The sequence below is a fragment of the Ambystoma mexicanum genome, chromosome 13 (assembly GCF_040938575.1).
Source record: "Ambystoma mexicanum isolate Mex_15411 chromosome 13, UKY_AmexF1_1, whole genome shotgun sequence".
In the NCBI taxonomy this organism is placed as follows: Eukaryota; Metazoa; Chordata; class Amphibia; order Caudata; family Ambystomatidae; genus Ambystoma; species Ambystoma mexicanum.
Genome location: NC_090938.1, coordinates 542,307,856 through 542,332,033, shown reverse-complemented (window position 1 = coordinate 542,332,033; position 24,178 = coordinate 542,307,856). Strand labels below are relative to the sequence as shown.

The 24,178-nt window shown below is 44.3% G+C and overlaps 1 protein-coding gene across 2 annotated transcripts in view; it reads right to left on the bottom strand.

The window, feature by feature from the left end:
• Positions 1-24,178, bottom strand: part of ITGA2B (integrin subunit alpha 2b) — a 462,084-nt gene that overhangs the window by 92,734 nt on the left and 345,172 nt on the right. For both annotated transcript variants that reach the window (XM_069634280.1, XM_069634281.1), the window contains exons 17-22: positions 16,630-16,781; positions 11,443-11,568; positions 10,464-10,531; positions 9,890-10,037; positions 6,864-6,953; positions 6,525-6,604 (exon numbers count right to left, since the gene is read on the bottom strand). In XM_069634280.1, the coding sequence (XP_069490381.1) occupies positions 6,525-6,604; positions 6,864-6,953; positions 9,890-10,037; positions 10,464-10,531; positions 11,443-11,568; positions 16,630-16,781 (664 nt within the window). The remainder of the gene's footprint in view (positions 1-6,524; positions 6,605-6,863; positions 6,954-9,889; positions 10,038-10,463; positions 10,532-11,442; positions 11,569-16,629; positions 16,782-24,178) is intronic.

Sequence of the window (24,178 nt, the reverse complement as noted above, 5' to 3'; positions counted from 1 at the left end):
AAAACTGATTACGGATGACACATTGTAAATACGAGTAAAAATTATGAAAATAAAAATGCAAAGAAAGTCAATAAGTATTTCTTCATTTACAAATTAACAATAGAAAATTGGAACACAGGTCAATTGATGAACAAATAGGAATTATGAGTGGTCATGTTCTTTTTCAAAACAACAAATTATTATCTAAATTACTAACAGAACAATCAGTAAGGAGATTTAAATAATGTATGTGCAATGTGAAAAGAATAATGCCCAGAAAATGTAATGAAAAAAGAGGAACCAAGTGAACTCCCCAAACCCAGTAAAGTGGAGCTAAACATATATAGAACAAACTGTCAAGGTGTATGAAAGGGAAAAACACAATTTAAGATATTTCAAAACAGGATGCTGTACAAAAAAGAGTTTTTTCTCAAAACTGGCTTTCGTCAAAATGGATAGCTATTAAAACCCATGCAATTAAATATAAATAAATTGCCATAAAACGATTGTCAACCATGTACTTTATCAACAAATAATTCTTTGTAGTAACATAAAAGTAAGCTTGAACCATTTCAAGCAAAAATTGAATATTTCATATTTGAGGAAGTTCAACAAGGTTAAACTTCTGAAACTTCAAAGTTCAGTTTCCACATCTGAACGTGTTGTAAACAAGGGGTGAATGTTTCAGAAATTGTTAAAAAAAAAAGTAACCACCAATTTCAAAGGTAAATACAAGCAAGGGTTCTAATTGGTAGTTAGTCTAATTAAGGAAAATGTTCAACCCTTCATGTACAGTTTTTTAAAGTTCACTGCAGACGAAATAAAAGGTTTCAAAAAAATGTGCATGAAAGGTTAATGCTTCCCAGCCTCACCAGAGGGTTTTCTGTCTCTTCAATCACACCCTAGGAAGGAAGGGCGGCACACTGGCTTGTTACAAGTTTCCTGGTATACCGCTGGTAATTCCATCGGGATATCAGAAAACTACCCCTACCATCTCTGCCGCCTGATATCCTGCTATTACTGGGATATTAGGGGCGGCAGAGACGCCAGTAAATTCCCATTCCATGGATGGACTCCATGGGATGGACTCCATGGGATGGGATTGCCGAAATTACTGCCACCGGCAGAACCGGTGCCAGTGATTCCAGCATTTCTTTGCTGGTAGGGACCAGACCTACCGGCGGTCATGTCTGCTGGTAGATCTGTAGCCCCACCAGCAAACATGTGTTTCCTGCTCTGGAAAAAAGGCTGGTGCCAGAATTGCCGGCATTTTTTCCAGATGGGGGAACTCCTAATGAGCCCCACAGACTGAAACAGGCAGTGGAAGTAGCGCTTCAAGATAGGGGAGAGGAAAATTCACGCATGGCGAGAATCCTTCTAGAATTCAAAAAGGTGGCAAGCCCAAATACTGCCTCATGCTATGCCTATCTGAGCCCACCTGAAGTACATAACCACATACAAGGCAGTCCAATTCATAGTACACAGATGCACACCATTTCCCTAAGAACCACGCAACAGGGTGAGAGATCAGACTTTAAAAGATATCAAGCCCAGTCAGGCTTGGTCATTCCCTGGAAGAGCTGTAAGGGGGAGAGAAGCAGACCGTCAGAGACCCCAGTTGTGGAGATCTGGAATGTGGCATGCCCGAGGCAGAGTCTTGGAAGGAAATACTAGTGTGGGGTGAGATGAGAGAAGCGTGGGAGATTCTAGCATTGAGGAGAGTGATGTTTCTGTTTTGAAGGAGGTTAACATTATTGTGAAGAAAGGGAACAATCTTTTTGGGAGGAGTAGGAAAGAAATACTGATTTGGAGGAGGGATTTTTTGAGTAGGATAGGAAGGAGAGGGATATCCTCTTGAAAAGGGAAGAGAGGGTCATCACCTTGGAGCAGAAGGAGTGAGCGATTCCGTGGGAGCAAAAGGATCCAGAGATGATCTGGTATAGTAAGGGAATTGATGAGAAAGGTTCAGATCTGAAGAAGGGAGATACCATATTGAAGAGGACAGAGGTAGGGGAGGAAGGTTATGCTTCAGAGATACAAGAGGAATATTACTTGGGAGCAGAGGCAGGGTGCTACTGCCTGTGACAGGAAAGAGAGGAGTATCACCTGCCAACAGAAGGAGAGATTAAACCAGTAAGAGGGCCAAAGGAAACGTTTGTTGAGAGTGAGACATCATGTGAGAGAAGCAAGAGAGAAACATTGCTGAAAAAAGATATTTGTTTTTGTTAGAAGGAAACTATCTTGTTAGAGAGATGAAGGAAAGAAATACCATCTTGGAGATCGAGAGGGACATTGAGTTGGGGAGAAAAGAGAGAGATGTCACCTTGAGGAGCAAGAGGGAGGGCGATATTTAGATGGAGATTTGTTCTGAGGAGAAGCAGGCAAGTCAAAGTGAAGGAAGAGGGTATTGTGACAAAGAGGAGAGAGGGGCATATTTAGAAGAGAGTTGTGTTTAGATGGATAGATAACATCAGACGAGAAATCATTGTTGGTAGGAGGAGGAAAAGAGGTGCAATTAAGAGAGAGGGGGAGGGGCTAAGCTGCTAGGTAGTAGGATAAGGCCAGGCCATCTTGATGAAGAAAGGCAAAGTGGAGACTACTCTTAGGAAATATTTTCTTTTTGCTGCTTTCCTCCCATAGACGTCTATGGGACACCCCTTCTTCTTGCTTGTTTTGAAACCTGTCCTAACTTTTTGGAGGTGAGTAAAGCCTTATGCTTTACTTCTTTTACTCTTTTGCTCATTCCTATGGGGAAATAGATTAGTCACTAAGAAGATCAGTACTGTGAGGTTATGTCTCAATTGGTGAATTTCTATGGGGCGGTTTGTATGTTTAGACAGAGGCGTGGGCTAGGCAGTCTAGCCCCAATCCATATCCATGGTGCCTGAATGTCTGTTGCTGGGCAGATGTTGAGGCCAGTGGCTATCCATGATTGGATAGCCATTGCCTGTTTGTATGGTGCAGGCCTTACAATGGCATGCTCCCAGCCCAAATCTTGTATAAAAGGAGGGATAGTGCAGCCACTCGCAAAATTTGTATTGGAACTAAGACTTCTATGAAGAAGCACAGCTCACTGACGACTTGAGGACAACCCCTTAAGCAGACCAGCATCGACTCCAGTGCTATCCTGGTAAAACCCTGCTCCCCTGTCCTGATCTCAAGAAGGCACTTGTCAGTGCTTTGACCCCTGGACCAGTGAGAACAACCAGTCTCTTGACCCCTGCTGGAGAATCTGTACTTTAGGGCCTTCAGAAGTGTCTCTGAACCAAATGGTTGACTGACCAGCTCTCTCCTAGACTATGTTGCTGCAGCCATCGCCATTCTGGGTGCACCCTTAGAACTTGGAGGATCTTCAATTTGTACAACAAGATATCTTCTTCTACATTTTCAGCCTTCTTGCATGAATGGAAGCTGTGCTTGGCCTGCTCCTTTGTTTGTCCTTTAAAGATCGCCTGTCACTGCCACACTTTGATGACTTCCGTTGCAACACTCCTTCGATCCTTGGTGCCCTGAGGTGGTCTACTCCGCAGAACTCTTCATCTTTCCTCATTTGGGTGTTCTACTGGAAGCTGTCTGGAACTGATTTCTAAGCACTGCGACCGATCAAAACTAAGTTCTGCATCCGAAAGTGACCTCTGCACCCTTCTTCGACAGGGCCAAATACAGAAGACTGTGCACCAATGGATTCTGGAACATCAGCAGAGGTCTCTGGAGAAATCAGAGTCAGGGAGGTAAGTTTACAGACCTGTTTCTGCCTCCCCCCCATTCTCCATAGGGTTACATGGGCGTAAAGTGTTGTCAATAAATCACTCTTTCCTGACTTAGCTCAGTGGAGGCCTGGTCAAGGATCCCTTCCTAGGAATAACCTAAGGACTGGTATGTTACTTGTGCTACGTCAAACTAAACCTTTGTCCTATTATGACTTCTAAGATGACTCATCGCATCAAATAACCTGCGTGCTTCAGATATCTTTGTGCAACACGTAGATCAAATGTTTGAATGCTGGAAGGGAGTCCCCTTCATTTCATCCATATGAAGTTGGTGAAACGAGTTCCCCATAGAGGGGAAAAAACTAATACTGCAGAAAAAAACAATTCAATTTGTGATTGGCACATTTCTCTGTATAATAACAGTTATTTCCCAACTCTTTGGAAATCATTTTGCTCTATAGGTTTCTCACAAATACTTGTAGCGGGTCTGTTAACCCACTTAGCAATCATATTGGGCTATTGGCATAATTAAAGTACCTCTGACTTACTTTTATGACCCTCAAATCAGCTATGATGAATTCCCACGGGTCAGACTGAGCGGTGGAACTGGGGCTAGCGTGGGGGCCAGGTGGCATCCCCGCACCATGATATGGGCCACAGAAGAAGTAAATTGAGGAGCCCCAAGGCTATTCCAACCCACCAGCAGCCCTATTGGTAATGTGGTGGGCCCAGAATCTGAGGAACTGTAAAAGAGCGGAAGACATAAACCTGTAAGGGATGGGTCTCTCAGGGTGCGCCCGACCAGAGGTCAGGATTAGGAATCTGAGAGCCAAGCCAAAGGCAGCCATAGGTCAGCTAGGAAATCAGGACTTGGCCAATTGGGAAAGGGGGAGAAAGGGAATCCTCCATGTGACTCCTTTTTCAGAGGCAAATATCAAAATCCCCATGGTTCCCATAATATATGTGATTTGTCCTTTTGGCTGACAAGTTGCTCAGAATCTTTAGGGCCTGGTGCATTTCATCTTCCTGTTCCTCCCTGATTGTTCCGTTACCCACAGTTGCTTAAGATTAACCCATACGTAGACCTCAAGTTTACCCAAACATCCATCTCACCACCAAACACCCGAGGGACGGCAAAGAACATGAACCTGGGACTGAAGAAAGTGGCACTAAAAGATCACAACCACGATTCGCTTCTTAGATACATCTTAGTCAAGAGAGACAAGCATCGGCCGAAGGACCTGCAAGAGAATGGGTGGATGTGAGTTTGCATTAAGTGCCGGGTGTGGGTGGAGGAAGAAAGAAGGCGAAGGGAGGGAAAAGAGAGCGGAAAGACCTGGAAAGAGGACAAGTAAGCAGAAGATGTGCCAAGTGAAAAGAGCTGAGGAGAAGGGAGGAGGAATAACAGAGGAGGTAACGATTGAAAAGGAAAGAGTGGAGGAAGGGGAGCTGTAACATGTTAGGAAGGTTGGAAGAAGGAACGACATAGCACAAGTGAAGTAGGTTAGGCAATCAAACATGTAGGAAGGGTAGGAGAGAGAAATAAGAGAGACAAGTCTGATTGAGGCTGAAAATCCAGAGAAATTTAAGGAGTGAAATACTGAAAAACCCACAGTGATGAAAGAAGAGGTGAGTGTGAAGGAGAAGAAGATAAAAGGGAGGGTGGGTGAAACGTAACCAACCCTTGAGGAGGAGGAAGAGGTTAAATGAAAGGTGTAGGAACAAACTAGGAAGGAGACAAATGGACAGGAATAGAGGCATCCAGCCTGTGAACTCCTGGACAGAGTCAGTCAGAAGAAAGATAGTTAAAAAAAGAAGAAAGGAAAGAAGGTGATAAGATAAAGGAAAGGTTCAAAGGACCTGAGCGTTGTTAGACATCAAGGAAATAGCGAGTGAAAGGGCAGTAGCCAAGGCATGGAACAGAAACAGAAAGACCAGGACAATAAAGAGAGGCATAAGTGACCAGGCACCCACATAAGCCTCACCAGGAAATCCCCTGCCTAAGGCACTGCAGCACCTGCGCCCTGTGACATCCAGTGCTGGGAAGGTTGGCACCGTATCACCCGGGCACTGGAGACCTGATGGACAAGGCCAGAGCCTAAACAGAAGGGAGGCAATTGCCTTCCCAGAGTATTGACATCCCAACCAAGACAATGAGGTAGAACCGCCTCAACCAAGCCAAGGCAAAGGTACAGGTGACATATGAAACCCCACAGACAAAGGGGTCCTTTAATTTGACAACCTGGAGGCAAAGCCCAAGGAAACTGAGAGGCAGAATCCCATCCAGGGTGGAATTGCTCGTTTTAGATTTCATCAGCCCATTGGCATATTTGTGTTTTACAATGAACCTTCTTGCACCTCATCTTATAGGTGTTGGGTCATCTGTTGATCCCTCAACTGTGAGACACATCAAATCGCTCCAGCTACTTTGACATTACCCAAAGTTCAAGGATTGAAGGGTCATTTTAGTGATTTGTGTCAAGTCACAATGGATCTCAAATCCCATCAACTTCCTCCAACTTTTTTGATGAAAGTTTGAGGGACGCATGAGCTGCTTTTGAGAATGCTTGCCTATGTTTATTCACATAAATACATAGTGACCATCATTATACGGAAATGGAATAGCGGCCTTGCAGCTTTTGTCACACCGTTCCTTTTATTTTACAGCTCCCAATATATCATAATATGTAGATGTTATCTGTTCTGTGTTTTCTTTGTACACATGCTTACGTTGGGTGTAAGGAGCCTTTCCTAGATCAATTCACCCAGCAGCAGAATCAGTTGATTTAAGTGCAATGTTAGCAAAGTGGGAGAGATTCCGGCTTGAGAATTCACCTTTTGATCTGCAGTTGGAATGCCACACTGTTTCCAGCCTCTTCCAGGTGATTCACGCTAACTTGTAGGCCCGCACGCACCTGCAAGGACATGAACAAAATACAGGAGTGGGTTTGCGGAGATGTTGGGGAAAGTGTTCCCACTGTTAGAACCAGCCGGCAAGCTGAATCCAGAAGGACGCTTTCAGTGACATTTGATAGACATGTTGGTGGTCTTCAGGTAAACTGAGTACACATCCAAAACGCCTAGTTGTGCTGAGAAATTGAATGGGGGAAGCTTTCTCTCTCTGGTGATTACATATTTAACATGGATGTAATGTATTCAAAAAGTTGTACTCACAGTCCCCTTCTTCATGGGGTTCCCCAGATCACACATGACCACCTGGGTTTCATTTTCCTTTTTTGCGATGCAGATCAGTTTCTCAAGTCCCTAGAAGAAAATATTGAGTTTCTAGCACAGAGTTCACAATAGTATTACAATGTCTCTTAAACACTTAATTTGTTCTTTCAATCCTCCTAAGAGCTCTAAAGGGGAGAAGAGAGCATCCAGGAGACAGCCACATAGATGTTTCATTGACTGCTGCAATCTCCCTGATTGAAGTCTTCACCATGGTGAGCAGCACTGCAGTTAGTAGCGATCTCAAGTACCTGATCGGAATGAACATCTAAAGGAAATACACATCCTGCACTGACAAAACGTCTAAAGACACCCACTACCCTCTTCTTTAATGGGAGTTCAACAACTCCTACAAAGTAGTCCTCAATGAAAGCCACTTTGCCCCCCAAGCCCAGGTAATGTTCCTATTGGAGATACTTCCATTATCCAAATTATAAAGTGTGATGCTTCATTAGGGATAATGTGTGATGGAAGACCTCCAGGCCGGTCTAGGGACAACTGCTCATGGAAATGTTGATGCTTCCCCAGGCAGAGCTGCTAGTTAAAACAAGTCCTTCCACTGAGAGCTGCGGGCGGATTTGCTCGTCACCCTCCAATGCCCACCAGCATTAATGGATGCGCCAATGAGCGTGCAATCTGGAAGGTGCCATGCACCTGCTGGGACAATGGCAAATTAAGGAGTGTATACCTTTCCAGTGAAAACTGATAATATAGTGGTAATGTCACCAAAAGGAAAGGTATGCACACTCTCACGAATGTGAGAGTACTACACATAGACAGATGGCGATGTACATCAGTAATGTCCCCTAACGTTTGGACAAGATTAGAACCTTCATTTTTGGTATTCAAGAACAAAGCTAAATCCTGGCTCCTGACACAAGACCTTATAAATCATCCCATGTAACGCCACTCGAGGAATCACTCATGGTCGGTAAACACCTTACCCCATCTAATCCGTGCTATGCTGTTAAATTCACTGTATATAACCCGTCTGTATATTATTTCTGTAAATGTATACTTTGTTGCTAATGTAACATATGTAATGGATATGTATATTGATGATATGCCTGTAACCCCCAGAATACGTGCCCAGATGCCTTTGGGCCAGGTGCGTTATATATAAATAAATAAGTAAATAAATAAATAAATAAATACAACGGTTCCTAGCACAAGTAGGGAAAGCTCCTGATGGGAGTGTCACTATCAATAACAGAAATGTCAACAACTTGTGTCCATAAACATTCCACAGAGTGGATTTAGTAGAGTTCTTCTACCCAAAGAAAGAGTGAATGGTGGTGCACCATTCATCACGTTCAATAAGGACCACCATGTGCCGCCTTAGTCAAAGATGTATTCAGTGTGTTAACTACTCTCCGGAGGGCAATTTTGCATGGAAGAACCTTTGTACCACTAAAACAGGATGGGAGCTTGCATTAGCCCAAGTGTCTACTAGCCTAGATAATGTTAATGAAAAAAGTCCTATCTCAAGCATCCCTCAGGCATTGAGCGATCACTCATGTGTTACAATGAGCTGCATCCAGAGGTCAACCAGCAATGACAAAGGCTCTTCTAATGCCATTATATGACCTCCTGATGAGTGATTCACGTCACAACCTTTGGCTAATTGTGACGGAATATGCAAAGCCATTCCTAAAGCAAGCATTCCTAATTGGTTTTCCCATGTCCTTATACTATGTCAGAATGGTGCAGAAATCAGGAAATTCCTGGGACCCATAACAGCCCTACAGAGAATCCAAGTGGAAACCTGTGAATGGGAGTACCCAATCCGCATCCATGAATGGTTTCCCTATCGGAACATTGAATCCAACCTAAGCACTTAATGAGTCCATTTCTCCAATCTTGGTGTGCAGTTCCAAATAAATGCCTCTCTTCCCCCAAATAAGCATTGCAAATAGTTGTATCTTGGGGAATGAGGACAATGTGATGAGGGTGGATATATGCCTCTCTTCCCCCAATTAAGCATTGCAAATAGTTGTATCTTGGGGAATGTGGACAATGTGATGAGGGTGGATATATGCCTCTCTTCCCCCAATTAAGCATTGCAGATAGTTGTATCTTGGGGAATGTGGACAATGTGATGAGGGTGGATATCATTGAGGTGATGCAAGCTTCATTTTCAATGAGCATCTCAGAGATGCCTTTGTCATAAGAGCAAGAACTTGCAAGGATGTTGCACCCTGATTACAATAAAGATCAGTTTGGATTCTCTCCAGCTGTCCTGTTAATAAGCATTATCTGGAGTATGTTCATCTATACCCTCATCCTTTCCAGATTCCAGAAGGAATATCCTTAGGAAAGAGGAACACATGCAATGAACACCTGCTGGCATCCTTGGCTGATTACGTAAAGGTGCCTAATTTAAAAACTAGAAGAGACAGAATGAAGTGTGACATTAAATTGGAGAGGTCATCCAAATGGTCATACCTATATTCCTTAGCATCCAGTTGAGTACAATACATATGCAAACAGAGTATTACATAGCAAATCAACATGCACATGTCTTTATAAAGATCTACAGACTAGACAGAATAGACAGGGTGTAGGGATGGGAGCCACTGACATGCAAACATATGGAGGAAAGGTGAGGTTATGGAGTGTTTATTAAGGACGAGACCTGGATAGTTCAGGAGATACAGGGAAATGAATTTGAAGAGCTTGGTGGTTTAGCAGAAGGGGTGGCCTTTGAACTATGGATTATGTTATTGACCAAAGGTGTACGCCTCAACGCGGCATTGGCTCCAGAAGAGAAAATTGCAAAAATGGAAAGGGAAGAAGCATTTCCAGAGCGTAAGCACATGGGGAGTTGTAGACAGTACCTAGGTAGCAGATAAAAGGGAGGCTATCTCAGATGAGAGATTGTTTTACATGAAAACTTCGCATGTGATAAACTTCGCATGTGATGGACGCTAGGCAACGCATATGCCAGCCTGATTATCAAACCTTATTACCTCAGTGTCCCGGATTACTTGGGAAAAATGCGCATTCAGGGGGAGGTGGACGTGGAGTTCCGCTTCGTAGGCCCCTTCACCACTGTTTGTTGCATTGAACAATATTTGGACAAGATTTTCATCTCCAATAAGTAGGGGGCTCTGAATCCTGTAGGAGAGGAGAATGATGGGCCATTGTTAGCGTCCTCATGCAAGATAAGCTCTGCAATGAATACCAACCAGAAATAGACATCCCACATTATTTATTCAAATACAACCAACCGGTTCCATGTCTTAAAATTGCGGCAAAAATGCTGTGGTTTTGCTGCCACAATCCTGTAAAGGATGCGGGGGACACCCCTGCAACCCCCAGACCCATTATACCATTTAAGGGGAGCAAGGGACACCCCACAACCCCCGCTCCCCTTAAATGGTATAATCGGGTACACCTTTACCGGGTCAAACAATGCCATTTTGGCCGCAATTTATTTTACCGGAGACATTGGTGAAGCGATTTTATTACCTGATACCCAACCAACCATCTGTGTGGCAAGATGCAAGTGGTAATCCAGCAGAGCAACACAACTCCACTCACCTATCAGTCGAGAGCTGCAAGTCAGGGATGCAGATATTGTCTTCCCCGCAGTCCAACAAAATACGTGTCTGCAATCCAAAATAAACAAATGATAAAAACATCCCATGGAACAGACACAAGACATGTGGCACAAGGGAACAGAATTGGTAAGAAATAAGGGTACAGCATACCTTGGAACCATCAATCACTTTTACTCGGATAATAAAAGATTATAGGTTCCAAGTTTATTTCTGCTATCCGATATGTGTTAATGTCCTTTTTTTCATATTTTGGGAAATTGCAGGGAGGTGTTCCACATTTCATAAGATGCCAACAATAGCTTCCTCGATATGGTCATGTTAACCTCCAAGTGTGTCTGCCTCCTACTTGAGCAATGTTTGCTCACATGGAAGAAGTCCTGATGAACTCGGAAATCTAAAAAAATATTCCAATAAAATAATCCTGGTCCTATCCCAACCTGGCATTCTAGAAATATAATCTGTTAAGCCACCTAGAAATACTCATGTGTGATATAAAAATAATGACCACTAAATAACATTATATGATATGGCATTTATAACGCGCCTATACACAAGTAATTCAAGGCGCAATATGTTGTACAAATCACTAGGCAGCATGCAGGGCATATGATATAACTGGCATCCTGTAAACATTACAAATACATTTATGTTTGAAACTGTTATATAGCATCCTTAAAATAGACTCATATTGCCTTATGTAACTAAGTGCAGCAAATAAGAAATATCCTATAAAATCAGATTTGAATGTATTCCCTGCTTTCTAATAGGCCGGCTCACCCTTTGCTGGGACAGAAAGGGACTTATTAGGATGTCCAAGACCTCAATCATTCTATAAAAGGTCGTCATGGTCTAAGAGTTTACCCACCTCTTGGCATAAGCGTTCCTTTACTTTGACATTCATCATCTAATGGTGTAAGTGGAGACAACAACCCCCTATGAAAGTGTTCTGGTAGCCTCACCTGTTGTTGAATGAATGTCTGTCCATGAAGGATGGGCGGCAGGTCCTTGGTAGATGACGGGTCCACAATTGAGAAGTTCAAACTCACAACGATTGGACTTAGTTTATCCCTAAACTCAGATTCATCCTTGAGAAGCGGAAAAATAAATTATCTTGATAGGTTATGCAAGGGATACCCATGACACCAGGATTCCAGCTGAAATTACAGGGGCAGATCCTACAATGATCACATTCTAAGGACCAAATGCTCATTTGGAAGGTAGGACATCATGCAAGGTTATCCTTCTGGGAGGGTATAGCAAGAAACAGATGGGGGAGGGGAAGCAGTTAATCCAACAGTTCCCGCTTTGTTACAAGAAAGAGGGGAGGACTGTCCAGACTTGGGAAACAATGAAACCCAACGGTGCAAGGGAAAGAGACACAGAGAGATAGCGGAAGAAGAATCTGTGAGATTAATAATTGTGACTGGCCAACTATTTGTGCCTGGGTAATGCTTGTGCTGCAGACACTGTGCCACTCGCACAGAATTGAGGGGTTCCTTATAATTTCTAAACATTAAACCTATGCAGAACCATGAAATCAGCACATTCAGTTTCCACACATCTGCATCGTTCACCCTCAAACATTCCAACTAATTAAATTCATAATGTGTGTAATCCTAGAATGTTTATTACTTAGAAATGGGTTGGCGATGTGTTTGGTGGCATAAAGAGTGAACTGGTCTAAGCAGAAGCACTGCTGTCTAGGTACAGTGGAAGGAGCATGGAATTGGAAGAACAAGGTGTCTCCCTGCTGCTATAAAAGAGTGAGATGTCCCACATAGTCTCCCACTGCCTATACCACAAACAAAACAATATAAATGTCTTATATTGGTTGACATCTTCCTATCTTGCTACTAAGTGATCATTCATCAGAGGTGGCGAAGTGAGCACACAATAAATCATATTCTATTCTAACCAGTACTTACGACACTCCAGTCCTGATGCACATATATGAAGATACATGTACCTTCATTCAAGCTGCTTGGCGGCACCTCTGCGGACTGCTAAGGGGTATAGAAGAGCAGCAAGTGCCCAGGAGACGCGTTGCGTGGTGAAGTGCCCTCCAAGCCTGTAAACTATCCATGACAGCAAGTCTTTCTTTCATTGCTATTGTGTTACCACTCTCATGGCATCTGTGAGCCTACACTGGAAAGAAACCCAACCCAGGCGGAGCGGAAAAGAGGTGAGAATAAAGATTTCCAGGGAAACGTGCTGCAGCAACCCGCACACATGCACACCCATTCCACAGTAAGACGATAAACGGGGGAGTGATTTGGTATATGAGAAGCATATAGCCAAGACCAAATGTGCAGCAAGGGTAGCAAGGTGCACAGAGATAGGAAAGAAGGAGGCCAAGACCATAAGCCAAGAAGTGGGAACTAAAGGAGCCAGTCAAGGAGAGGAAGCCCAACACCTGACATCTAAAGTGAAGTACAATGCATTGTGGAAACTGAACTCTATATTCCCAAATCCATTGGAGTAAGAGGCCGTGCGGCGAATCATTGCATTGTGTGAATGTAAATGTATATCCTCAGACCTCTCTGAGGAGGAGGCTGTATGAAGAACCATTAAAGTTAAGAAACATTGCATTTTGCAAACTGAAGTCTCATTGCCCCAATGCTTCTGAAGAGATGACTTTGTGGAGAATAATTGAAATGGAAAGAAGTGTGAATATTGGGAACAGAAGTCCATATGTTAGGAGCACATACTGAGAACTGATGTTCACGCTCCGAAAACTCTCAGAGAAATGCAACTACTGGGAACTAATGTCCAAGTTCACAGAACACTCCGAGAAAAAAAAGGAACTGTGACAGGACTTCATGCTGAGAACTAAAGCATCATTCTTTTCTCTTTGGTGTAGGCCCTGTTACAGATTGCTAGGGAATATATGCTAGACTATGTCAACATTAATGAAATCTACAACTCGATTCAGAGTTGGATGTCGTTTAATGGGCTGGCGTTAAATTATTCCAAGACAGAACTACTGATCGTAGGCACTCAGTGGAGACCCTGCACGCTCCCCCAAGAATTTAAAGAATGAGGGATTGCAGGTTGTACCATACCTGTGGCAGAAAAGGTTAGAACCCCACGCGTATACCTTGATACCACTCTCTCCATGAAGGCTCAATCTAATGACATGCCCTTTTATATCTAAGGAGAATTGTGCAGCACTTGCACGTGCAATTGTTGGCTTCAAGTTCGACTATTGCAGCAGACATCTGCATGGCTCCATTTTGAATAACATTGGTAAGCTTCATGCTCTGCAAAATGGTGCCGTTAGGGTGAGTAATCATTTGAAGCATAGAGGTCATGTGACGGAAGCTCGTCACGCATTGCACTGGCTTCCCGTGAAAGAAGGCTTGGCATTTTCAATTGCCGCCATTCCTTATAAATATCTGTATGGCACTAGCCAGTCATATCTGAAGCCTGCACTTTCTGTTAAATTCTCAGTACACACATTGCGCTCAAACAATACCTGCCGGCTGGTATCGGCCTGATGTAATCTTGAAAGAGCGGGCAAGTTGGCCTTTGACTCGACTGTCCCTAGTTTGTGGAATGATCTTCCTTCCGATCTGTGGGCAATGCGCTCATTACCTTTCTCCAAAAGAGCGTGCAAGGCTCTTCTCCTAAAATGAGCTTTCTGACCATTCAATCTCCCAGACCTGGTTGGATTTCTGGATTGTTGTACCTCTCCCAGATCTGGCTTGACTCTCTATGTATGGTTTCTTGTTCCTGTTTAGGCTGTATTGTCTGTGTGTGTGCTTGTTTGTCTCTTTGTGGGCCTCTAGCCGTGGTATAAATAAATAGGCCAACATTTCAGTTTACGGCACCATCTTCAGATTTTTAAGTACCTGATATATGTTACCTCTCATGGGTGTATTAAGATTTTACATATACATTGATCACTTATTATAATAGCTACTTGCCGATAACTGCCCGGTTGAGGTGCATTTTCTATTCCTGAGTACTGGTTTCCCTCTAATAATTATAGCTTGGCCCTAATACAAGGTACCTCTATTAAATACCTGATTATATTGGGAACCTATATAATTGATCCATGTTATTGCCATACATCCTGCCCTAATTCAGGCTCAATTGCCCTGTACCTGACCATTGTGTTTATAACTGTGTCTATAACAGTCCTTTAGAAATATCAACTTACTTTACGTTTATTTTGTACCTTTTTTCCAACCATCAGTCCAATCAGGCCCTTTTGAAGAAGAGGGAATCCTCGAAACGCGTCGGCCACTCAAATAATTGGACACCACTGTCTGTATTATGTGTTTTTCCTACATCAAATTATATTGCATTATATGTAATAAATTATTGGTTTTAAGTGAGAACACTTCTTTCATCACTTATTTTGGATATCTAATTACTGTTTAAACCATGTATGACTTTTGAATATCTAAATATGTTTTGAACATCCACTGGATGTATGTAGTAAGTGTGCAGGGGACGGGAGGATCCCAAATTTGGGTCCTCTTACCTTTTTCAACATTTCAGTTTTGTCAGAGCAGCGCCCTCCCCCCCCCCCACTATTTGATAGGCGAATGAATGGTTCTTTGAAGTACAGTATTATGAGGATTAGGGTTTGGCATAGAAAGCTCTTTAAATCTCTAAAGGCCTTTCAGTACTCTCGCAAAATGTTGGTGAGATTGTAGGATTCTGTCAATGATCACCCTCTGCAAGGTGGTGGGTGCCTCACGCAGCCCGGAGAGAAGCACCTTTCCTTATCCTCCCGGGCTATTGAGATCTGCCCTTGGTAAGGTCAGTGGTGGATAGGAACTTGGCCACTCAATGTCATTCAATTAGTTCATCAATGAGTGGCATCTGTGGCAAAGGGAGGGATTCGTTGATCTTTTATTTTAAATTTGTTTTATTTTAATTGTTTCTTGATAATGCGTTTCTAAGCACGGACCGGGATTCGAACCTCTGTTGCTCTGAGCGGTTTTGCTTCCAGGACCAGCAGATTGCCACTTTGCTATCCTCGCTTCACTAATGGCTCATATCCCCTCAGTGTGGCCATCAGATAGCAAGGACACTAAAGCCTGGAAACTACAACGGTTCCTGGCACGCCAACCAATCCATTTGAGGGTAAACATCTGAATGAAGACTTTGTTTCTCACGTCCCCACTCCCTGTGAGAAACAGCAGAGTGTAACCAGATTGTATGCTGGGACCTGAATTCAAAGTTCCCAGACCCACTTGAGAAAGAGACTGGGAAGCGAATGACTACCATTGGGGATAGAATCCATGTTCCCTGAACACTCTGAGAAAGAGGGGGGGAGTGTGACAAGAGTATATAGTGGGAACTGAGGTCAAAGTTGATATGATATGATATGGCATTTATAACGCATCTGTACATAAGCGTTTCTAGGCAAGTCAAGGCAAGGAGGGGGAAAACAAAAGAAGGACAAACAAAGATATTACTAGGACTTGTGTCATTCAGATTGCGCAACTTGGTTACAAGAATAACTAGAGAAAGAGCATGTGAGAAGAGCCACATGCTGGGAGTCCAAGTACCCAGGCCAGCTTCAGCAATACACTCAAAGAGCTGTTGCCGTGGAGTGGACAAACTGGCCAGATCCAGACCACCTGACAACACTTACATTAAATAAAACCTTTTAGCTGTTAAGAAACCTCCACAGTCACAAAAAGGTCAATACACAACATTTCAGAGGGAGTTGGCACTGTATGTTGCAGAGGAGGTAGTGTGTACACAATGAATTCTAGAGAAGAGTTTGGGGAGGAATTGCGAGATGTGGAGGAAGAGTAAGGGGAGGAGAGGTTGTAGTGGAAGAGGGAACTAGCAAGACGGTAAGATGGGGCATGCACCTCACTTCGGCCCAGAAGCTCATAATGGCCACATTTGCATTTTGCAAGGTGCTAAATAGTCAGTGCAATGCCATAGTACTTGTATTGCCAAACTTCACATCTGGAGGTTTTCATCAACAAACGAGACCCGGATCTGACATATGGGGAGAGTGAGATACACATGAGGGGAGAGGTGAAGTGGTAAGAGTGGCACTTTCCATGTGTGGAAGTAAAGTGGGGAAGGCATTTAACGTTAAGTTGCATTTTGTATCTCTTGCTGTGAGGAGAGTCATCCGCCGAGGGCCGTGTCGGGCTAATACTCCCCCATACCCGCAGGTAGGCAGTCACGTTGCTGCACACTGCCTCCGCGTCGCTAGACACCTCCAGCTGGATGGCCTTTGTAGATTGGAGGGAGTCCAGGAAGCCAGTCCTCCTGGCAAAGCGCAGCTTCATCCGGTCCAGCTGTAGCTCAGCATTCAAGGCTAAAAGAACAAAACATCTGAATACATTACATTTTTTCTTTTTTTGTATTATGATTTATTGGTTTTAAACATACAAAACTAAAACCTTTAACATTTCCCAATTTCCAACAAATTAAAACATTGTCACTTTTCATCTTCCATAAACATTTGGAGTTACGTTTCTTGCCTGATTTCTTGTCTATTCTTTCTCCTTTAGTACATACTCCACCAATTTCATGGCTGCTAGGGTTAGTCCAATTATATCACCCATCAAAACATTCTCACCCGCCATTCTTCCGCTGACAGAGTACGGACTTGTTTTACATGGGCCCCCAGAAACCTCCTTCTTATTTCTGTGAGGGATTTACCTGACATCATGAGATGGTACAGGGTCTCTGCCCCATCAGGCTCCTCACAATATCAACAGTGAGAGTCTTGACTTTGGGCCTCATCACGAGTTTGGCGGTAACCCTTAAATGTGGCGGTAGGGCTATTACCACCGCATTTAAGGGTCCGCCAGATCATGGCCTTGGCAGATTTCCCCCATCTCTGATTTGCCGGTTTCCGCCACCATTACCGCCGGCGGGAAATCTGTAATAGCGCAAATTTTCCACATTGGGCCCAATGCGGAATGAGGAATTCCCGAATGGGCCCAATGGGGAATGGACACTAACCGTTCCACCAAACCTGTAATCCGGCGCTGGTTTGGCAGTAGGGCTAATAGCACCAGCGGTAATAGCGCCAGCGCTACCTCCCAACTCGTGATGAGGCCCAATTTGTTTCCTGGCTACCAATATGTCTCTCGTTGCCAGAACATTTAGCCTGCATCTCATTAACAGGTCTCTATAGTGAGCTGAAGGAACTTTCTGAGGTATCGGGGTGACTGATTTAATTATTTCACTTCCCATTTTAGGTTGGGCCGCAGTTTGTTCTTACTTCTTGCTTCTAGTGTTTCCATCCAGTCAATATTTTGTAGTCTCTTTTTCACCTTCTTTGGGTTCGTATCAAGCTAGTCTAGGGGGATATCACTGGCCTACATCTCATCTTCCAACGCGCCAGGCTTTTATCTTGATCCTCCGTGGCTATATTTAGGATATCAGAGGGGACCGGGCTGTTCTCCAGAGCACATTTCCTGTATAATGATATGGTTTTCCATAACACAATTGCTGTCAAAGATTGCAGTCGCAGTTCACATCTGAGTGCACTTCCTGGTAAAGCATTTGGCAATTTCAGAATCTTCCTCCAGAAGATTCCCTCCAGGACTCCTCATACTTTCCAGGATATGTTTATCAAAGCTTCGGCCCCATATGTCAGTATAGGTACTACCTTTTGTTTATAAAATGTCATAATGGGGACAGTTCAGAATCTTCCATATTGTCTCTGAAGAGCCTTGCCCTGGTTTATTAGTTTCCAAGTTTTTCTTTTAACATCAGGTGGAAAGGTCATTGTTTCTGACAGGTGGAAAGGATGGGGGTGGCAGACGCGTACATTCGGGCCATTCCCCCTTCTGCCAGTCAGAAACCTAAACATTGCCCAGACCAGTAAAAGATTTGTAAAACCATGAGTACAAAATGTACACATGGATCTGATAAATTTTTTACTGGTCCACGGTGTTGTACTGGTTTGTATGTGATGGTCAGTGCACAATGTAAACACAAGTCTTACAGGTTAAGAAAGTTAGAATTGTTAAATGTGAGTTTCCAGAAAACTGTACAATAAATAACATTGTCAAAAAGTTCCTAGAATAAGATGGATGTGATGTATATGAACATTTTGGTGTCGACACTAGGCAGTGTTGCTACACTTTTATTGATCTTTACTCTTAGATAGACCATGGAGTTTACAATTTCCAGCTTTTGATTTTCTATTTGCCATGTGAAAGGTCTTTTTGTTTGCAGAGGGCCGACGCCATTGTCAACATTTTGGATTTTCCCACATTTGCCTTCATCCCATTTTCTTTTAGGTATTCATTAAAGGCATCTAGTCTACGCTGGAGGCCGATCGGGGTCTGGTCAGTAAAGACCAGATCCTCAGCATAGAGTATCCACGGTATATCTCCCGATTTCATCTTTGGAGGGAAGGCTCGGATGTTCCTTTGAGACTCTTTCAGGTCAGACATATATAGGCTGAACAGAAACGGGGCAAGCGTACACCCTTGTTTTATGCCAACGTATGTTTTGATTTTCCTCGACAGAGTTCCGTCAAACATCAATACATCATAGATTTTTGCTATCGCTTCACAAACGTTCTGTTAGATGGAGATCAGGAAGAAAAGCAAGTTAGGCAATGTGATTTTTAATTTATCAGACAATCTATTTCCTGAGAATTTGGGGGTGCTTACTCATCGGACAAGGCGGTTGATTAGTTGACATTCAAGGCACAGGAATATCACAGGTGCTCCTGTTTGTGGTCTGTCTGTTCTTAGAGGCTGATGTCAGGGAAACAGCCTGGTAAGGTGACTCGTGATCCTTCTCGGAACCCAGTTAAGTGGGTAAGGAGCGGCGACTCTTCCTGAGAACGCAGTCTTCACGGCAACTGCTAAATTGTAGGAAGCAATGGCAAAACGAGAAGAACTCCCCTCATCCCTGGCTACCTTCCCCAGTCAGCTAAGAAGAGGTAACCATGGTGAGTCTGTATTTTGGAAACATCAATGCACAATAAAGAAAAAGCTTAATGTCCGCTAGGAAGGGATGGGGGTAGCCGTTTAGCAGTTTATAAATTGACACATGTATTTAAATCCTGAATGGCTTGTTGGCAGGCAGATTTATAACTCTGCTTCTTGAAAGTGACATCAAATAACTCTTGATTTTTGACCCAGAGGGGTGGCAGAAGGGGGCAAGGGTGCCGCGCCGCGGAAAGAGTGATTAAGGAGAGGAGGGGGGTAGCAAAGGGCGGCCTTGCACGTTAGTGGCAGTGCCTTTGCTGGGTGGTCCTTCGCAGCATCCATCTTATGTACCTGGGCTAGGAACGTAGATCTGGCTTCCGTGTCATGCCTGCTGGGGATGGTCAAGGGAAGTGGGGGGACTTCACCCAACTAGAAGCAGCAGACAGCACGCCAAGCTTTAAGTGCAGGCTTGAGCAGCTGCTGCAGACATATGTGTTATGATGTTTTCAAAAAAAATCAGGTTACATTTGTATAGCACCCAGGCCCGGAAGTATCACAGCGCTTGTACAGGAATTGTGAGAGTTAACAGTCAGAAAAAGTAGATTGCAGTGAATACATACATACAGTAAGTGCAATAGCATAGTCCACAAGGTGTGAGAAGATGCAGAGGGTCACAAACATAAGGATGCATCTAAAGGACACTCAGGTGAAGTCCCGCCTCATGGTATGGGGACTACTTCAGGTATGTGAGCAAACATGAATGACAAAATAGGTGTGAGTGCACATTCTGCCAAAGGCTCGCCTCATGGCATGCGGGCTACAAGTTTGGGGGGCTACTTCAGGTATGTAAGCAAACATGAATGGCAAAATAGGCATGTGCGCACATTCTGGCGAAGTCTTGCCTCAAGGTGCGGGGGGCTACAGGTACAGGGGGCTACTTCATGTATGTAAGCAAACATGAATGGCAAAATAGGTGCAGCATAGCAGAGAGACAAAGTAAAGCCATTGCAGGTATGTTACAGGTTTAGCATTATGTTAAGAGACAAAGGTAAGGTGTGTTACAGCCATATTACCAATATGGCAATAGCCTGAGTCCAACATGTTAGATTTGCAGCAAAATATTGCCATGTAATATTTAAGCAGCAGGACGCTGAAGGGTCAGGATAGGAGGTTTGTGAAACAGCACAGGGCTGTGGGTCAAATCCAGCATATTACAGAGAGGTTAAGCTAAGTATCCAGCGTGATGGTCAGGTATGCTGTAGACATATTCAAGTACTTATACAGCACAGGGCTGCAAGTCAAATGAGGTTCAAAACATGGCTGCAAGTAAGGTACAGAATGGGCACTTGGCGCCGGGTCCCATAGACAGTTTGTGACATGTAGTTGTTCTGGGTAAAAAGAATGTGAAAAACGCAACATACCGGGTCTGGTCCGGTATGGTGTAGTGGCCGGACACAGCCGGCACATAGAGGGAGAATAGTAAATTTCACCAGCCAGGAGAAGCCGCACCCAACGGACTGGGGGGTGCGGGGGGGACAAATTCACTAGAGCAGGGAGATGGCTGTAAAGTTCTTCAAGCAAGAAAGTTGCGAAGTTGGCTTCGTGTTCGCTATGGAGAAAAAATGAGCAGAGAGTGGCGGGCACAGGCCGCTGATCGAATTTAGCAGAGGCAAGTCAGTAGAGTGCACACGTATCTGTGGCAGTTAGCATGAGTGCAGGGATGGCTAGTGTAGGACGTGGGGAGGGGCTTGCTGTAGTGCTGGAGGGAGAAGTGTGTGGAGGTAATCGGCAGTAGGCTGCGTTACCTGCCATGTGGAAATTTGACGGTGGAAAAATATCTCTCATGAGGGAGCTTGGCATCCAAAGCAAGATGGCTGCTGTTGGGAAGGCAAAGAGCCCTTCCATGCCCCAGACAGGGATCAATGTTCTCAAGAGGGCTCCCAGCGAGGGGGCAGGCGTATGTGTGGCCCAGTTAAGATTGCAGACCGCCAAGCTGGAGTGCACAAAGGCGGGTCATGAGCAGATGTAAGCCCATAGACTACAAACGAAATTGTGGCTGCCATTTTTAAATGGAGCTTCAACTCCTTTAACAAAAGTGTAGGGGCCTGCAGCGCTAACCACGAATCCGGCAGCCTTGCTCATGAAGTCGCCCTTGCTGAGGTGACTGTAGCTCGCTGCTCATGCTGCCTCAATGATGGGCATTGCAGTCCTGTGTGACCCCCAGACAGGGATCAATGTCCTTAAGAGAGGTCCTTGCGAGGGGGTCGGCGTCGTTTGACGGTCCTTGAAAGTGGCCCAGTTAAGATTGCAGACCGCCAATCCGGCATATGTGGGTGGGAGGGGGTCTTATGTCAATGAATGAGTATGGCCGAATGCCATGATGAATTCAGAAGGAAATTCCACAATTCAACCTTGGCTTCAGTTAATCTCTTTGGATGTTTTTACATGTGAAAAGGGCCAGAAAACATCAAAACCCATGAGCCAAGAAATAAAAGACTTCCTTAAATCCCCCTATGTTTAAATATGATTTCCAGCATTACAAGCATCCATGAACATCTCTTGGAGTCCCCCGCTCCACTCACTGAGGCCAGAATGGGAGTTTTTACAAATCCAAATAGCTACTTTGGCTTGTGTTCCAACGACTTGCAAAACCGAAGGCAGGGCAATTCTACAGGTCTCCTTAGGTAACAAGTGACTTATGTTTCTTTGTTATTAACCTCCCAAAAAATAGATTGACTTGCAGATTTGAAGGCATGGGGATTTGTGACTTCCTTTCCCAGAAAGGTTTGCTAAAGCTCGGTCTACAGGCTTGACTTACTCCACGCAGCACCAGTTCAATATACACCGGCTGTTACACAATGGGACTTTACGCCTAAATATACACGTAGGAAAAGAGAGCAGCACCAGAGGATGATGATGCTGCAGTTACCGAATGGGGCTGCAAGGTGAGGGTCTGTGGCACCGTCCATTGCCAACATGGGCCATTATTTTTCGGGGCCTTTTCAGATATTTGAAAGAACAGGACCTAAAAGACAAGATTCTATGATGACAAATTAGTTTAGAGTAATCCTTTGGTGAAAACTCCACATAGGGAATATGGGATAATTGGTTATTCATTGTCCCCATCAATGCTCTGTATTCAGGTTTTCAAGGAAACTCATGAAATAGCCAGTGACCACTTTCCCAGAACTGACAAAGGAAAGCCTCTGGCATGAGATGTAGTTAGACCCCTGATAGAGATGCTTCAGATTCCTGATGTTTATAGTTGCCATGAAATGTGGGTGCACCGTCGATTGGGGTTCAGTGAGTTGGGCGTCCCTCTTCCATAGAGGAATGATACAGGACACCCACAAACTACCTTGAATTGAATGTGATCTACTTGCATGCTCTACGCCAATCATTACACTTGAGAATGGGCAGTCCAGCCTACAGTGAGGTGGCACTCATGTCGGTCCGTCTCAAGCTTTCTGCGCTGTATTGTGCCTTGGCACTGGGATGTGGGGTTGAGGTTGACTCTACACAACTAGAGTGAATGCAGGCCCTGCTCAGCTCAGCAATTCTGTATTTGGGACAGCAGTCGCACCTCAGGGGGTGGGTTCTGTTCAGGTAATCATGGGCATTGGAAAACAGACTAGGGTCACCTGCAGAGAAAAGTCAATATCCCCAAGCCGGGGGCAACAGGTCCTCCATGTATGCATCAAAGAGTAAGGGATACTTGTCGAGTACAAGTCTGCAGTCTAATTGTTAAGTGGGGCACACTGTGAGTAAAGCCCTCCCACCCTCCACCATTCTCCTCCAATGGTACATCCTGATAGAGGCACAGTGCTCCGGTTCATAGTTTGGGAGCCGTCACAGCTGCTGATGGGGGAAGGAGGTAGTGCTACGGTACATGCCTTCTCCCGAGCCCAGGAGGGTTGTATAAGTATATTTATGACAAGAATGTAGGCATGGTCCGATTATAGCCAGCATTTAATTAGATGTATTGCACAGGCAATCAAGATGCTCCTGTGGCTATCAAGAAAGCAGGGGATTGCCTTGAAACTGCAGCGTACGTCCATATCTGAAAAGATTAATAGGGCCGTACCAGCCAATCAGATGCCTACAATTGCCATCTCAAGAGCTGCTGCCCTTCCATCCCTTCAAATACAAATTCTCTGAGGGGAGAATCTACACCTACTGTAGAACTCTGTATCCCTTCCCATGATTCTTTTCTAGTTCCGCCTCTGAGGTAGTCACCCGCTCCGAGGATCGTACCACTTTAAAGCACCACCCCCAGCCACCCGTCAACCCCCCTCCACTAAAGTGCCCTGAATCCGATATGAGACAGAAAGCGGACTTGACGTAAACTCTACCGAGTTTTCTGTATTGGTTACATTGTCCAAATTATAACCAGACAGCTGACTCCCACTTTCAGAGGGGGTGATGTTTCAAGAACGTTGTTCTTCTAGCGAAAGTACATGGACTTCTTTAGTCCCAAAAATGTACAAGGAATCCAAAGAAAGGCTGGAATCGCAAGTTCATGAGGTTTGGCTGCATAAGGAGAACTCTCATCTGGATGTAAGGGCCAGACACCTTATTCAACAGACAAAGAGTACTATATTTTGAGGTTCTTGGATGCTACCTTCCTCCAGGATACAATCTCCTTGCGGTTGTAGGGGGAAAACCAAAACTGGACTATCACTCTGTTAGCTGGGATCCCACGGGAATCCGTCAGCAAGAACCACGCTATCACAATGGGCAGGTCTCAGATGAAAGCTTCTCATGCTTCCCTGCTCCATGCCTTGAGAACATTTACGTTGGTTTAGTCGCAATC